Raw genomic sequence first — 17,584 nt, 5'->3', positions numbered from 1 at the left:
ATTCAGTTCCCTGCTAATGGACTGGAAAAAGCAGAGGAAGGTGGCCTCACTGTTTGGGTCCCTGCCAGCCACATGGGAGACCTGGAAGAAGCTCCTGGATCTTGGCTTCATCTTGGCCCAGCCCTTGCTGTTGCGGCCATCTGGGGAGTAAACCGGTGAATGGAAGATTTTCTCTCTGTCTCCCTCTCTTTCTGTAACTCTGACTTTCAAGATAAATAAATACATCTTTAAAAAAAATACTTGTTTTTCATTTTCTTTGAAAGAGAAACAGACACAAAGAAGTTTTCCATCTGCTAATTCATTCCCTAAAAGCCCGCAACAGCCAAAACTGGGCCAGGCCAAAGCCAGGAGCCCAAAATTCTATCCAGGTCTCCCACATGAGTGGCATATACCCAATACTTGAGCTATCATCTGATACTTCCTAGGGTATACATTAGCAGGAAGCTGGATTGGGAGTAGAATAGCCCAGATTCAAACTAGGCACACTGATAGGGGATGCAGGCATCTTAAGCAGTGTGCCAAATGCCCATTCCTTTTTGGGTCTAGCCATCCCATTGGATGTGAAGTGATGTCTCATGGTTTTAAAATGCCTTTCTGAGCCGGCGCCGTGGCTCAATAGGCTAATCCTCCACCTTGCGGCGCCGGCACACCGGGTTCTAGTCCCGGTTGGGGCGCCGGATTCTGTCCCGGTTGCCCCTCTTCCAGGCCAGCTCTCTGCTATGGCCAGGGAGTGCAGTGGAGGATGGCCCAGGTGCTTGGGCCCTGCACCCCATGGGAGACCAGGAAAAGCACCTGGCTCCTGGCTCCTGCCAGGATCAGCGCGGTGCGCCGGCTGCAGCGGCGGCCATTGGAGGGTGAACCAGCGGCAAAGGAAGACCTTTCTCTCTCTGTCTCTCTCTCACTGTCCACTCTGCCTGTCAAAAAAAAAAAAAAAAAAAAAAAAAAAAAAAAAATGCCTTTCTGTGTTGGCCTCTGGTGCATTGATTGCCATTGAGCATCTTTTCATTTGCTCAGTGGACATCTGTATATCTTTCTTGAAGAATTGTCTATTCAGATATTATGCTCGTTTTTTAAAATTTGATTATTTATTTGAAAAGCAGAGTTACAGACAGGAGAGACACAGAGAGAGATTTTCCTTCCACTGGTTCACTCCCCAAAAGGCCATGACTGCTAGGGCCAAGTTGAAGCCAAGAGCCAGGAACTCCATCCAGGTCTCCTACATGGTTGTCAACAGCCCAAGTACTTGGACCATCTTCTGGTGCCTTCCCACATGCATTAGCAGGGAGCTGGATCAGAAGCAGAGCAGCTGAGACTCAAACCACTGCTCATATGGGATGCAGGTGTTACAGGTGGTGGCTTAACCCACTGCACCACAGTGCTGGCCCTCCCTTGCTGATTTTTCAAATTGGGTTATTTACATTTTTTTTTATTGAGTTGTGAGAGTTTTTTAGTTACTGAGAAAACAAAGACAGGGAGATGGATACATAAATAGATATCTTCATCTGTTAGTTCACTTGCCAAATACCCACAACAGCCAGAGACAGCCAGGGCTGGTCCAGAATGAAGCTAGGAGCTCAGAACTCAAGAGTCTTCTTTGTGGGTGGCAGGGACCCAAGTATTCCATCTATTACCTGCTGTTTCCGAGGTATGCTTCAGCAGGAAACTGGAATCAGAATGGAAGTGTGCCTCAAACCCAGGCACTTCAGTATGGATCAAAGTCCCAGGTGCTATCTCGACTGCTGCACCAAAGCCTGCTCCTTGTAAGGGGTGGATTTTTTTTTTTCAGTATGTTCCAGACGCAAGTCCCTTATCTGATACATGGTTTGCAGGTATTTTTCTTCCATTCTTTGAATTGTCTTTTGACTTTTATGGTTTTTTGTTTTAATTTAAAAAAATATTTATTTATTTGAGAGAACAAGAGAGAGAAAATGAAGCAGATAGAGAGCTCTCTGGCTCACTTCCCAACTTCCCAGATACCTGGAATTGTAACTCAATCCAGGTATTCCAGATGGGTGGCAGGAACTCCATTACTTGAGCCATCGTTACTACCTCCCGGGTTCCACATTAGCAGGAAGGTGGAGTCAGGAGCAGAGCCATGTATTGCCCTAGGCACTCAGGCACTCCAGCACTCCAGCACTCCTCCCTCACTTTCTTGATTTTTGATGCACAGAAATTTTTAATTCTGATGTAGTCTGAATTATCTGTTTTTTATTTTTGTTGGTTATGGTTTTTTTTTCTTTTTTTTTTTTTTTTTTTTTTTTTTTTTTGACAGGCATAGTGGACAGTGAGAGAGAGAGAGACAGAGACAGAGAGAAAGGTCTTCCTTTTGCCATTGGTTCACCCTCCAATGGCCGCTGTGGCTGGCGAGCTGCGGCCGGCGCATCGCGCTGATCCGAAGCCAGGAGCCAGGTGCAACTCCCGGTCTCTCATGCGGGTGCAGGGCCCAAGCACTTGGGCCATCCTCCACTGCACTCCCGGGCCATAGCAGAGAGCTGGCCTGGAAGAGGAGCAACCAGGACAGAATCCGGCGCCCCGACCGGGACTAGAACCTGGTGTGCCAGTGCCGCAAGGTGGAGGATTAGCCTAGTGAGCTGCAGCCGTTGGTTATATTTTTATTGTTGTATTTAAGAGTGCATCTCGGGCTGGGGCTGTGGCGTAGTAGGCTAGGCCTTCCACCCGCAGTGCCAGCATCCCATATGGGCACTGGTTCGTGTCCCGGACACTCTTCTTCCAATCCAGCTCTCAGCTTATGGCCTGGGAAAGTAATGGAAGATGGCCCAAGTGCTTGGACCTCTGTACCAATGTGGGAGATCTGGAAAAAGTTCCTGGATCCTGGCTTCAGATCAGCCCAGCTGCAGCCGTTGTGGCCATTTGGGGAGTGAACAGGCAGATGGAAGACCTCTCTCTCTCTCTGTTTCTCTCTCTGAAACTCTGCCTCTCAAATAAATAAATATAATCTTTTAAAAAAATCTTTTTTAAGATACTTCTGAGGTTCTGAAGATTTATTCCTATGTTTTGTTTTTTAAAGTTTTAGAGTATTAACTCTCACACTTGGGTCTTTGGTCTATTTTGAGTTAATTCTAGTATAAAGTGTAAGATAGTGGTTTTCCAGGTGATAAAACACTGTTTATTGAAAAAACTATTTTTCCCCCGTTGGATGGCCTTTTCACCCTTGTTTAAAATCAGTTGACCATAGAACAGGGTTTTATTTCTGGACTCTCAGTTCTACTCCATTGTTTTATCATTGTGTCCATACCATACCATCTTGATCATTACTTTGTAGTAAATTTTGAAATTACTCCTATTTTGTTCTTTTTTTTTTAAGAAATTTTAACAAATTCTTTCAGGTATTCTGAGTCCCTTGCAATTGCATATGAATTTTAGAACCATGTCAGTCTCTGAAGAGGAGACAGCTGGCGATTGCATTGAGTTTGTAGATCTATTTAATTTGTGAATCAATTTAGGTCACATTTACCGCCTTTCTAAATTTTTTTTAAGATTTATTTATTTATTTGAAAGTCAGAGTTACACAGAGAATGGAGAGGCAGAGAGAGAAAGTCTTCCATCCACTTGTTTACTTCCCAAATGGCCTCAATGGCCGGAGCTGTGCCAATCCGCAGCCAGGAGCCAGGAGCTTCTTCCTGGTCTCCCACTCTGGTGCAGGGGCCCAAGGACTTGGGCCATCTTCTACTGCTTTCCCAGGCCATAGCAGAGAGCTGGATGGGAAGTGGAGCAGTTGGGACTCAAATTGGGAGTCAAATTGGGACTCAAGTTGGGACTGCACATGGAGGCTTTTCCAGCTATGCCACAGCACTGGCCCTGAACCTGTAATCTTGCTGAAGCTGTTTCTTTAAAAATTTTAATAAATTATTTATTTTCATTTTATTTGAAAGGCAGAGAAAAAATCAGTCAGAGCAAGATCTTCCATTTATTGTTTCACTCCCCAAATGCCTGCAACAGTTAGAGTTGAGCCAGGTCAAAGCCAGGAGTCTTCCACATAAGTGGGTGGGGACCCAAGTGAATGAAATATTACATGCTAACTCCCAGGATGCACATTAGCGGGAAGTTGAAGCTGAAGCAGAGGAGCCAGGATTCAACCAGGTACTCCAGTATGGGAAATGGGCAACTTAACTGCTGTACCAAACACACGCCCCTGAATTTGTTTCTGATTTCGAAGAGGTTTTTGGTGGATTCCTTCAGGTTGTCTGTACACAAGACAATGCCTCTTGCAAGTAGAGATAATTAGTTTCCTTTTCTAGTCTGGATGTTCTTTGTTTCATTTTCTCACATGCTAACTTGGCTAGAACTTCCCACAGTACTGAGTAGGAGTGGTGAGAACAAAGCTGATCTTTGGGTAGAAGAGTGTTCAGTCCTTTGTCATTAACTGTGATGCTAATAGTATGTATTTTACACATGTCCATCAGGTTGAAGAAATTTCCTTCTATTTCTAGGTTGAGTGTTTCTATCATGATAGGTGTTGAATTTTTTTTAAAAGATTGTATTTATTTATTTATTTGAGAGGTAGAGGTACAGACAGTGAGAGGAAGAGGCAGAGAGAAAGGTCTTCCATCCGCTGGGTTCACTCCCCAAATGGCCACAACTGTTGGGGCTGTGCCAATCAGGAGCCAGGAGCTTCTTCCGCGTCTCCCACGTGAGTGCAGGGTCCCAAGGCCTTGGGCCATCTTGCACTATTTCCCAGGCCATAGCTCTGTTGCCCTTTCACTTTCGGTTGACTTCAGACAGTGCACGCCACCATTGGAAAATTAGAGGGCAGAAAATTCTCTATTAAGGCCACAGGGACTGTTGGGACATCTTCCCCGTTTGGGTGCTGTCCTTTTCATTAATGCTTTCATTTTACACTTAGACATAGGGGTTATCTTAGTCTATTTTGTGCTGTTATACCAGGATACCACAGACTATATGATTTGTAAAGAAGAGAAATTTATTGGCTTATAGCTTTGGAGGCTGGGAAGTCCAGGATTGAGAGAAAAGTTGGGGGGAAGATTAGGCCTCCCAGCTTCATCACTTCTTAGGACCTATCTCCCAACACTGCTGTTTTTCTGTATAAGTTTCCAGCATGTGCTGGACCTTAGCAGGGACACTACTGATTCTCTCTGTATTATTAGACCTTGAATACTCTTCTGTCCTTTGCTGGTTTTATAAACTCTGTCCATATTTTTCTAAATAATCCCTTTATTAAGCTCTGCTATTAGCTAATGTTTTTTAAAAAGATTTTATTTATTAGAGAAGTAGAGTTCCAAACAGAGAGAGGGAGAAACAGAGGTCTTCCATGCACTAGTTCACTCCCCAAATGGCTGCAACAGCCACAGCTGAGCTCATCCAAAGCCAGGAGCCAGGAGCCAGGAGCTTCTTCTGGGTCTCCCACATGGGTGCAGGGGCCCCAGCACTTGGGCCATCTTCACTGCTTTCCCAGGCTGTAAGCAGAGAGCTGGATTGGAAAAGGAGCAGCCAGGACATGAACTGGCGCCCACATGGGATGCTAGTGCCAAGGTGGAGGCTTAGCCTACCACACCACAGCACAAGCCCCCATTAGCTAATTTCTTATATCATTTTATTTCCTGCCAAGACTGACTAATACAATACCCAGTAGTTATCCACTAGAGTGGTTTTTAATAACTGAAGTCAGGCATGGCTTCACTTCATACCCATTTTCTTTTTCTTTCTTTTTTTTTTTTTTGACAGGCAGAGTGGATAGTGAGAGAGAGAGAGAGAGAAAGGTCTTCCTTTTGCCGTTGGTTCACCCTCCAATGGCCGCCGCGGCCGGCGCGCCACGCTGATCCAATGGCAAGAGCCAGGTGCTTCTCTTGGTCTCCCATGTGGGTGCAGGGCCCAAGTACTTGGGCCATCCTCCACTGCACTCCCTGGCCACAGCAGAGAGCTGGCCTGGAAGAGGGGCAACCGGGACAGAATCCGGCGCCCCGACCGGGACTAGAACCCGGTGTGCTGGTGCCGCAAGGCGGAGGATTAGCCTAGTGAGCCGTGGCGCCGGCCTCATACCCATTTTCTACACATCATGGATGTGGTAGGATAAAGGTGTTTTGAGAGATATGCTGTATTTACATTGTAGGTTTGTAAAACAAACCTAATTAAACAACCTTGATATTTAAAGTAAAGATTTAAGATTAATACTCCTGGGGCTGGCACTGTGGCATAGCGGGTTAAGCTGCTGCCTGCAGGGCTGGCATCCCATATGGGTGCCAATTCTAGTCGTAGCTGCACCACTTCTGATCCAGCTTTCTGCTATGGCCTGGGAAAAATAGTAGAAGATGGCCCAAGTCCTTGAGCCCCTGCATCCCCGTGGGAGACCCAGAGAAAGCCCTAGGCTCCTGGCTTCGGATCAGCTCAGCTCTGGTTGTTTGGTCATTTGGGGAGTGAACTAATGGATGGAAGACTTTTCTTTATCTTTGTCCCTGCCTCTCTGTAACTCTGCTTTTCAAATAAATAAATAAATAAAATATTTAAAAAAAGATTAATACTCCTGGGTTTGTGATACTGATGAGATTAATAAATAGAAATCTAAGGACTGGTGCTGTGGCGCTTCAGGTTAAAGCCCTGGCCTGAAGTGCTGGCATCCCATATGGGCGCCGGTTCTAATCCCAGCTGCTCCTCTTCTGATCCAGCTCTCTGCTATGGCCTAGGAAAGCAGTACAAAATGGCCCAAGTGCTTGGGCCTCTGCACTTGCATGGGAGACCCGGAAGAAGCTCCTGTCTCCTGGCTTTGGATTGGCTCAGCTCCGGCAGTTGCGGCCATCTGGGGAGTGAACCAGTGGATGGAAGACCTCTCTCTCTGTCTCTACCTCTCTCTCTAACTCTGTCTTTCAAATAAATAAAATAAATCTTTAAAAAAAAAAAAAGAAATAGAAATCTAGGTGTTTTTATAATATTATAATATTTCACTTAGATTTTACCTTATATATACCTTATGAATAAACATTTCCTCTACTTCCCTTTTTTTAGTTTTGATAAAAATGCCTCAAATATATGTATCTCTGTATATAGTTTTAAAATTTGTTGCACACATAATTGTTATCTACTTAAATGGACTGACACATTTTCTAATATACAATAATTCCTCCTTAACACAGGGGATGCATTCCAAGTCTTCCAGTGGATTTCTTTTTTATTTTATTTATTTATTTTTTTAAATTTATTTGACAGATAGAGTTAGGCAGTGAGAGAGAGAGAGAGACAGAGAGAAAGGTCTTCCTTCCGTTGGTTCATCCCTCAATGGCCGCCATGGCCGGTGCTGCACCGATCCGAAGCCAGGAGCCAGATGCTTCCTCCTGGTCTCCCATGCAGGTACAGGGGCCCAAGCACTTGGGCCATCCTCCACTGCCCTCCTGGGCCACAGCAGAGAGCTGGACTGGAAGAGGAGCAACCGGGACTAGAATCTGGTGCCCATATGGGATGCCAGCACCGCAGGTGGAGGATTAACCAAGTGAGTCACAGTGCTGGCCCTACAGTGGATTTCTTAAACCATAGGTATCATAGAGCCCTATATATAATGTTTTTTCCTATACATACATACCAATGATAAAGTCTAATTTATAAATTAGATATAGAAATAATAATTATAAAATAGAACAATTATAATAACACTATAATAAAAGCTATGGGAATATGCTCTTTCTCACTCTTGTTGTGTTTGTCATTCTCTCTCAAAATATTAAATTTTCCATTCGGTATTTTTGGACCATAGTTAATTGCATTTACCTGAAGCCACAGAAAGCAAAACCATGGTTAAGGCTGTGGGGGAGGTATTCTATTCTGAACTTAAAATTATCTGAGCTAGTTTTTTACCTGTCTTAAAAAAAGGAAAAAAGGGCTTGTTTTGTGGCATAGCATATTAAGCCACTGCTTGTGATGCCAACATCCCATATTACAATGCCAGTTTGAGTCCTGGTTTCTCCATTTCCAATCCAGTTCCCTGCTAATGGGCCTGGGAAAGCAGTACAAAATGACCTGAGTAATTGTGCCCCTGCCATCCACATGGGAAACCTGAATGGAAATCAAGCTTCTGACTTCTGCCCGACCCTGCCCCAGCTGTTGCAGCCCGTTGGGGAGTGAACCAGCAGTTCGAAGATCTGTCTCTCCCTCTCTCTGTGTCACTCTTCCTGTCTAATAAATAAATAAATCTTAAAATGACAGTATACAGAATGGTGGGGGCTACAAAGGAACACAATATATATTGCTGCTGGGTAGTGTACATTTTCTGGCATGAAGTTTTCCAAATGTGAGTGAAGAACCTTCTAAATGATTACGTTGGGGTTCGGAGGAGGTTGGCATTTGGCACAGCAGTTAAGACACCGCTTGGAATATCTGCATTCCATATTTGAGTGGCTGGGTTTGAGTCCTTGCTGTGCTCTCAGTTTCAGTTTTCTGCTAAAGCACACCCTGGGAGGCAACAGATGATGGCTCAAGTGATTGGGTTCTACCTGCCCCCTATTATGAGATACTCGGATTGAGTTCTTGGCTTCCCGCTTCAGCTTGACCTAGCCCTGGCTGTTGCAGATTTGAGGAGTCAATCAGTGTGTAGAAGATCTCTGTTTGTCTCTGCTTTTCACATAACTAAAATAAATATATAAATAATCTAAAATTTTTTTTTGCCTAGTTCTACCCTTAGTTTTAAGCATATAGGGAAATAGACAATACATTATAGTAAATGGGGAAGAAGCAGCCTTATGGAGAAAATATGAAGATACAACAGTGCTGGAAAACTATTTGCATGTGCATGCTTTGGAAGAGTGGAAAAATAAACTAAAATATTAGTGATAATTATATCTAGTAGATGGGGCTGGCGCTGTGGCACAGTGGGTTAAAGCCCCAGCCTGCAGCACCAGCATCCCATATGGGCACCTATTCGAGTCCTGGCTGCTCCACTTCTGATCCAGCTCTCTGCTATGGCCTGAGAAAGCAGTAGAAGGTGGCCCAAGTCCTTGGGCCTCTGCTCCCACGTGGGAGACCAGGAGGAAGCTCATGGCTCCTGGCTTCAGATCAGCGCAGCTCTGACCGTTGCAGTCAGTTGGGTAGTGAACCAGCAGAATGGAAGACCTCTCTCTCTCTGGCTCTATCTCTCTCTATAACTCTTTCAAATAAATAACAATTCTATAAAATATTATATCTGGTAGAAAATTTTGAAATATTTTGTTCCATTTTCTTTTTTTTCTTTTTTTTTTTTTTTAATTTTTGACAGGCAGAGTGGACAGTGAGAGAGAGAGAGAGAGAGAGAAAGGTCTTCCTTTGCCGTTGGTTCACCCTCCAATGGCCGCCGCTGCAGCCGGCGCACCGCGCTGATCCAATGGCAGGAGCCAGGAGCCAGGTGCTTTTCCTGGTCTCCCATGGGGTGCGGGCCCAAGCACCTGGGCCATCTTCCACTGCACTCCCTGGCCACAGCAGAGGGCTGGCCTGGAAGAGGGGCAACTGGGACAGAATCCGGTGCCCCGACCGGGACTAGAACCCGGTGTGCCGGCGCCGCAAGGTGGAGGATTAGCCTATTGAGCCACGGCGCCGGCTTGTTCCATTTTCTAAGTATTTTATAATCACTTTATAATCAGAAAATAAGTTATTTAAAAATAATAAATCTTGTCAGGTCTTGATAGTGAAGGAATAGATGGATTCTTAAACTTTTGGAGGAATCATGAATAAGTTTGAGTTTTAGCTGCATCAATTTGAAGTCTTGAAGACTCAAGATCTAGTCCTAGTTTTGCTTTTACTGGGGTCACAGTGGTGGTTTTAACACTGGTAGTGATGGCAGTGTTCTACTGTAGACTCTTCAGCCACCTTTTTTGTTGTTGTTGTTAAAGATTTATTTATTTATTTGAAAGTCAGAGTTACAGAGAGGCAGAGAGAGAGAGAGAAAGAGAGAGAGAGAGAGAGAGAGGTCTTCCACCTGCTGGCTCACTCCCCAGATGGCCGTAATGGCTAGAGTTGCATTGATCTGAAGTCAGGACCTTCTTCCGGGTCTCCCACATGGGTGCAGGGACCCAAGGACTTGGGCCATCTTCTACTGCTTTCTCAGGCCATTGCAGAGAGCTGGATCAGAAGAGGAGCAGCCAGGCCTTGAACCAGTGTCCACATGGGATACCTGCACTGCAGGCTGCAGCTTTATCTGCTATGCCACAGCACCAGCCTCCACCTGTCTTTTTGATCTAGTAAGGTCACTGCAAACAAAGAGCCGTGTAAATTTGTTCAGTATAATTACATGGGATATGATACACGTTATTCAGGAATCCTCATCCAGTTCTTTAGCTCTGGAGATTTGGCTCTTTGATAGCTATAGCCTGGATATTAACCGTTACTGTCTCAACCCCAGGGGAATTATTGCACTGGGAAATACCTGAATGCTTGCCTCTGAAGCAAGCCTATGTCCTTTTCTAAAGTAATATCATTCATTCTGTGTAACAGAAATTGGTTCCATTCCTTATAATTCTGCCTATGTCCCATTTGCTCTAAACCATAACATCAAAGCATCTTATTTTTTATTGAAGATTTATTTATGTATTTGAAAGGCATAGTTACAGAGAGGCAGAGGCAGAGGCGAGAGAGGAGAGAGAGAGAGAGAAATTCTTCCATCCACTGGTTCACTCCCCAAATGGCCGCAAAGGCCAGAACTGAGCTGATCTGAAGCCAGGAGCCAGGAGCTTCTTCCGGGTCTCCCACGCAGGTGCAGGGGCCCAAACATCTGGGCCATCTTCTACTGCTTTCCTAGGCCACAGCAGAGAGCTGGATCAAAAGTAGAGCAGCCAGGACTCGAACCAGCGCCCATATGGATGCTGGCACTGCAGGCGGCTGCTTTATCTGCTATGCCACAGTGCTAGCCCCCACATCAGAGCATCTTAAACAGAGCCCTTAAAGAAATTGTTAGAGGCCAGTGCTGTGGCATAGTAGGTAAAGTGGTGCCAGTATCCCATATGGGTGCCAGTTCGAGTCCTGGCTACTCTACTTCTGATCCAGTTCCCTGATCATGCGCCTGGGAAAGAGAAGATGGCCCAAGTCCTTGAGTCCCTGCATCCACGTAGAAGACCCAGAAGAAGCTCCTGGCTTTGGATCCGCCCAGCTCCAGTCGTTGCAGCCATTTGGGGAGTGAACCAGTTAATAGAAGGTCTCTGTCTCCCCTTCTCTCTCTCTCCTCCTTTTTCTCTCTACCTCTGCCTTTCAAATAATAAACAAATAAATACTTAAAAAATTGTTAAACCACATAAAAGACCCATCTTGTTCTGAATATAGGAGATATAGCAAAAGTGAGTCAGGGAATCAGTAATATATAGCATTTCTTGGTTGAATCTATTTGCTTGGGTGTACATTCATTCTTGCATAGAAACAAAGGAGCTACCTTACTTCTGTGTGTTTTTAGATGCATTATCATAGAAATTTGCCTAGCTACTTTTCCACAAGTCTGTGTTTCATGTTTCCTTCTCTGCTGTCATTCATCCAGTCTTTTTTTTTTTTTTTAAGATTTATTTATTTATTATTTGAAAGGCAGAGTTGCAGAGAGAGAGAGAGGTCTTCCATCTGCTGGTTCACTCCTCAGTTGGCCGCAATGGCTGGAGGTGTGCCGATCTGAAGCCAGGAGCCAGGAGTTTCTTCTGGGTCTCCTACATGGGTGCAGGGCCCCAAGGACTAGGGCCATCTTCTGCTGCTTTCCCAGGCCATAGCAGAGAGCTATGGATCAGAAGTGGAGCAGCCGGGTCTCGAACAAATGTCCATTGTGGGATGCCGGCACTATAGGCAGCGGCTTTACCCACTACGCCACAGTGCCAGTCCCTTCATCCACTCAGTCTTAACAGTTATCTTGCATTTGCCTTTATAATGCCTTTACAATAAATATATCTAGCTAGAGTAACATGATTTTTTAAAGATTTTTTAATTTATTTGAAAGGCAGAGTTACAGAGACAGAGAGAGATCTTCCATCTACTGGTTCACTTCCCAAATAGCTACACCAGCAGAGGCTGGGCTAGGTCCAAGCCAGGAGCTTCATTTGGGTTTCTCACTTGGGTGGCAGGGGCCCACGTTCTCAGACCATCTTTTGCTACTTTTCCAGGGAGATTAGCAGGGAGCTGGATTGGGAAAGGAGCAGCTGGGAAAACCGGTCAGTGCCCATATGGGTTGCTGACATTGCAGGAGGTGGTTTCACTCAGTGTGCCACAATGCCAGCTCCTAGAGTATCATGATTATGGACAAATTTATATTTTTTGCCTCTTTGGAATAATTATTAAAATAGGCAAATATGGATTTATTTGTAGGCTGTATATTGTTTTCTTTCAGCAAACATATAGATTGGTATATTGAAGCATGCTTGTATCACTCTTTCCATCCACAGAGGCAAACCAACACCTACTTGGCAAGCTTTGCAGAAGTTCTGTATGGAATTACTGAGCCAGGATTAACTGTGGAGATGTGCAGTGTTACTGCACTCTGCCAGTGGTCCTGACGTCCCAAATACATGCTGTGCTTGTCTTTGGTTGTACATTTAGGTCCCTCTTTAATCTTTTAATTAAATATATGAAAAGCCTCATTTTGTCACTTTTATATCTCATTAAAAGCTCATTTAATATGTCCTTACTTACCCTGCTTAATTTCTGGAATTTCAGTTTCCCCACTGTAACATGTGGGTGTTGGACTGTAAGGGTCCTTAAAGTTTTATCTGTTGGCTGCACACATACTCTGGTGCTGTGCTTATGAACGATGAAGACAAAACAGGAAAAAGGAAGGCTCTGGATTATCAGTTTGTGAACAGTTCAGACTGTTAGTTACCAACTCCCTTTCAGTGGCTACATGCTAAAAAATAAATAAATTGGGGCTGGTGCTGGGTGCAGCAGGTTAAAGCCCTGGCCTGAAGTGCTGGTATCCCATATGGGTGCCGATTTGAGACCCGGCTGCTCCTCTTCTGATCCAGCTCTCTGCTATGGCCTGGGAAAGCAGTAGAAGATGGTCCAAGTCCTTGGGCCCCTGCACCCGCGTGGGAGACCCGGATGAAGCTCCTGGCTCCTGATAGGCGCAGCTCTGGCCGTTGGCGGCCATCTGGGGATTGAACCATCTCTCTCTGTCTCTACCTCTCTAACTATGTCTTTCAAATAAATAAAACAAATCTTAAAAAAAAAATTATTTGAAAGGCAAGTTACAGGGGTGAGGGGTCAGTAAAAGAGATCTTCCATCTATTTCATTCCCCAACTGCCCACAACACCTTGGACTGAGCCAGGTTGAAGTCAGGAGACAAACTCAGTCTGGGTCTCCCAGGTGCGTGGCAGGCACCCAAGTACTTGAACCATTGTCTACTGCCTCTCAGGGTGCACATTAGCAGGGAGCTGGATTGGAAGTGGAGGAACAAAGACCCCAACCAGGCTGTCTGCTATGAGATACAGATGTCCCAAGAGGTGAGTTAACTGCCGTACCAAAATGCCTGCCCCAGTGACTGCATCTTTTTCTGGTTCTTTCATGGGATTAAGGTGGTAGCAGTTATCTGGGTAAATGTAACATAATTTTGTGAACTTCCATTTATAAAGAATAATTTTGATTGGACTGGAGTATCTGTAGTGTTGCCTGTTGAATACAGGTTGAGCATCCCTATGATATTCCAAAATGATCTTTAATTTGAAAGTTTTCAGAAAGTATTAGAAGTGCTTGACTGGTACCATGTGTACAGACACTTCAAAATCTAAAAAACTAAAACCAGAAACATTTCTGGTCTCAAACATCCTACAAAGGGGATATTCAGCCTGTATTCTATGGGCCTACCAGGTATTTGACTATTTGATTCTAGCCTTAATACAGAGATTGAATTTAGGTATGAATGTTGCTAATCTCACTTCTTGTTGCAGACAAAACTTACCTGGGGCCCCTATTTATGGTTTTACATGCTTCGGGCTGCCACATCAACTCTCTCAGGTACTGCTTTTCTGTTTGAATAGTGTATAATTGTCATAATATGATCCAAGATCTGGGGCTTTGCCAAATGGGATGTTTCCAGATGGAAGGACAAGCAGTAGGGATCTAATCACTCGAACCTCCACAGCTAGCCAGCTAGCATTAGAAGATATTAACCTAACATTCTTGCAGTTCACCTTAAAACATTCAACTTCCCATTATATTAAAAAAACATAGAAAAATGCTTATATTTATTTAGATGATTTTCATGTTCTTGAGCTCTTCAACAAGTGTTTTGCTACTTTGTCATTTAAGTTCCTGGTGGTATTGTTCTGTCTCATTGCTTATTCTAAAGTGTATAAAGTTCATTTATATTTTTCTTTCATTAACATTTCTTAAATTGATATAACTGTCTTATATGAAGAAAATGAATTATCAACTTATGACTTAATTAAATTTAAACATAGCTTCTAAGTCATAAAGCTTTCCTCTGCTGTTTTAAATCTTTCACAGCTTGTAGCACTTTCTGCTTTTATTGGGGGTAATTGTGAATAGTAAGTGGTGGAACAGTTACCCAACACTCACTGTATTCAGGAGTCACATATAATAGAAACAGCTTGAGCCATTTTGGATCTGTTTCGTTAGTTTGAGCAACCTTTGAAAAAACATAACTTTTCACAGTGCCTGACACATAGCAGGCATTCAGTGAGTGTTGTAATTACAAGCCATTCCTCTCATGCCATTTTTTGTGAAGACATTTAACAGATAATTATAATACCTGGTGATGTGTTATAATAGAAATATGAACACACCGTTGGGAGCTCAGAGGGAGTTACTCATACCTCTTGGAGAATCAGGGAAGATATACAGAAGACAGAAACAAGGGGACTTCAAAAAGTTCATGGAAAAATGGAATTAAATTATGTTTATTTTGGTGCAGATTTTAAAAAAAAATTCATGTTTTTTCATAATATGCATTCTCCACAAACTTTTTGAAGTACCTGTATGTACTGGGTTTTTATAATCCTTTTATTTTTTTTTAAATTTTTTGACAGGCAGAGTGGATAGTGAGAGAGAGAAACAGAGAGAAAGGTCTTCCTTTTGCCGTTGGTTCACCCTCCAATGGCTGCCGCGGCCAGCGCGCTGCAGCCAGCGCACCGCACTGATCCGATGGCAGGAGCCAGGTGCTTCTCCTGATCTCCCATGGGGTGCAGGGCCCAAGGACTTGGGCCATCCTCCACTGCACTCCCTGGCCACAGCAGAGAGCTGGCCTGGAAGAGGGGCAATCGGGACAGAATCCGGCACCCCGACCGGTACTACAACCTGGTGTGCTGGCGCCGCAAGGTGGAGGATTAGCCTAGTGAGCCGCGGTGCCTGTTTGGTTTTTATAATCTTGAGAACAGGAATAGTCACTGCTTCTACAGTGTCTTACACATAGAAAGTACTCAAGAAATGCTTATGGAATTGTCTAAGTCTTATCGCTTTTGTATCTTTAGTGTGTGACTTTCTTGGAGAGAAGATTGCATCTGTCTTGGGCATCAGCACCCCAAAATACCAGTATGCCATTGATGAGTATTACCGGATGAAGAAGGAGGTATGTCTCCTTTTCAGATTTTCTTGATTCAGTTCTGTTTTCTGTAGACATGATGGGCTTACATAATGAGCATATATATTCTTTAGCTGTGCAAGAGTAGTTCCCTTAAATTCTTTAAAGAATTTATCTTTTAGGATTTTTAAATTGGATCTGTGTATAAAACTAAACTGGATTTCATTATGCTAGAGCTATGTGAGGTGCCTAATATACATTATTTAATTTTCAAAAGTCTCTTTTTAAAAATTATTATCCTAGTTTTTAGATAAGGATTCAAGGCCCAATCTGTATTTATAGCACATAAACTGGATGTTGGAGAAGTGGAGTGAGCTTGACACATAAGAACTTATTAAGTCCTAGAAATGTATATGTGCCAGTTAAGGCACAAAGCTAACAGTGCAGTTCTGAGTAGTGAGGTCTTAAGGTGGAGATGAAATGAGTTTAGTCTTAAAGAATGAGAACACTTAAAAGCATGGGCTGAAGAACCAAAGGACCTGAATTCACAATCTGACTTTGGCACTTCTAGCTTTGTAACTATTGTTAAGGTATTGAATCTCTCTGTTTCCTCATTTTTATGGGAAGTGTAACATCTATGCTTGGGGTGCTCTAAGGGTTAAAGGAAGTATTGTGTGTAAAACAGAACAGCACCTAGTATATATTAGCAAGCACACAATAGATATAAGGATCTGTTGCTCTCCTTCAGGCAAATTGAGGGCAGCAATTCAGGTAGAACTGGAATGCAGAGGTGTGTGTTTGGGGAAATGGCAAGAATAGTGATTTGTCACTGGAGCATAGGAGTGCCTGGAGATGAGTCTGGAAATGTCAGCCAACTTTGTTGTGTGGTTTCAAATGTTTTATGAATAATTAAGAATTGCTAATACTATAAGCCTTGGTTAGAGCCTCATTACTCCATCTGGACTATTGTAATAACTTCCTAAATGGTTTCTCTTGTTGATTCTCAAGCAAATCTGAGATTCATCTTCCTAGGTACTACCTGTACTGAGAGATGCAACATAAATGCCAGCTTCTCCATTAGTTTAGTCATTCTAGAAGTTATTTGTTCTTACTAAATCTTTATGGTGCTTATTTCTTTGTCTTAATATTGCTTTTACATCTTAACTTCTCTACTAGATTTTTTTTAAGATTTTATTTATTTATTTGAGAGGTAGAGCTACAGTGAAAGGGAGAGACAGAGAGAAAGGTCTGCCTTCCGTTGGTTCACTCCCCAAATGGCTGCAATGGCCAGAGCTGCACTGATCCGGAGCCAGGAGCCAGGAGCTTCTTCCTGGTCTCCCATGTAGGTGCAGGGCCCAAGCAGTTGGGCCATCTTCTACTGCTTTTCCAGGCCATAGGAGAGAGCTGGATGGGAAGAGGAACATCCAGGACTAGAACTGGCAACCATATGGGATGCCAGCACCGCAGGTAGAGGATTTACCTACTGTGCCACGGTGCCAGCCCCATCTATTAGATTTTTTTAAAAAGATTTCTTTATTTATTTGATTTTTTTTTTTAACAGGCAGAGTGGACAGTGAGGGAGAGAGAGACAGAGACAGAGAGAACGGTCTTCCTTTGCCGTTGGTTCACCCTCCAATGACCGCCGTGGGCAGCATGTTGCGGCCGGTGCACCGCGCTGATCCAAAGGCAGGAGCCAGGTGATTCTCCTGGTCTCCCATGGGGTGCAGGGCCCAAGGACTTGGGCCATCCTCCACTGCACTCCCAGGCCACAGCAGAGCTGGACTGAAAGAGGAGCAACCAGGACAGAATCCAGCGCCCCGACTGGGACTAGAACCCGGTGTGCTGGCACCGCAAGGCGGAGGATTAGCCTATTGAGCCTCAGCACTGGCTTCTTTATTTAATTGAAAGTCAGAGTTACAGAGAGGCAGAGAGTGAGAGAATGAGAGAGAGAGAGAGAGAGAGAGAGAGAGAGAGAGGCTTCTATCTGCTGATTCACTCCCCAATTGGCTGCAACGGCTGGAGCTGCACCAGTCCAAATCCAGGAGCCAGGAGCTTCTTCTGGGTCTCCCACTTGGGTGCAGGGGCCCAAGGACTTGGGCCATTTTCTACTGCTTTCCCAGGCCATATCAGAGAGCTGGATTGGAAGTGGAGCA

The 17,584-nt window shown here is 44.1% G+C and overlaps 1 protein-coding gene across 5 annotated transcripts in view; it reads left to right on the top strand.

The window, feature by feature from the left end:
- Positions 1-17,584, top strand: part of LOC100355886 (signal recognition particle subunit SRP54) — an 87,085-nt gene that overhangs the window by 66,918 nt on the left and 2,583 nt on the right. For 4 of the 5 annotated variants that reach the window (XM_070053752.1, XM_008269492.4, XM_008269493.4 and 1 more), the window contains 2 exons: positions 13,840-13,906; positions 15,382-15,479. In XM_070053752.1, coding sequence (XP_069909853.1) covers positions 13,840-13,906; positions 15,382-15,479 — 165 coding nt within the window. The remainder of the gene's footprint in view (positions 1-13,839; positions 13,907-15,381; positions 15,480-17,584) is intronic. The other variant, XM_051822173.2, reaches the window with a different exon arrangement.

The sequence above is a fragment of the Oryctolagus cuniculus genome, chromosome 12 (genome assembly GCF_964237555.1).
Source record: "Oryctolagus cuniculus chromosome 12, mOryCun1.1, whole genome shotgun sequence".
Taxonomy (NCBI): domain Eukaryota; kingdom Metazoa; phylum Chordata; class Mammalia; order Lagomorpha; family Leporidae; genus Oryctolagus; species Oryctolagus cuniculus.
This window is presented reverse-complemented; position numbering and strand designations above follow the sequence as displayed.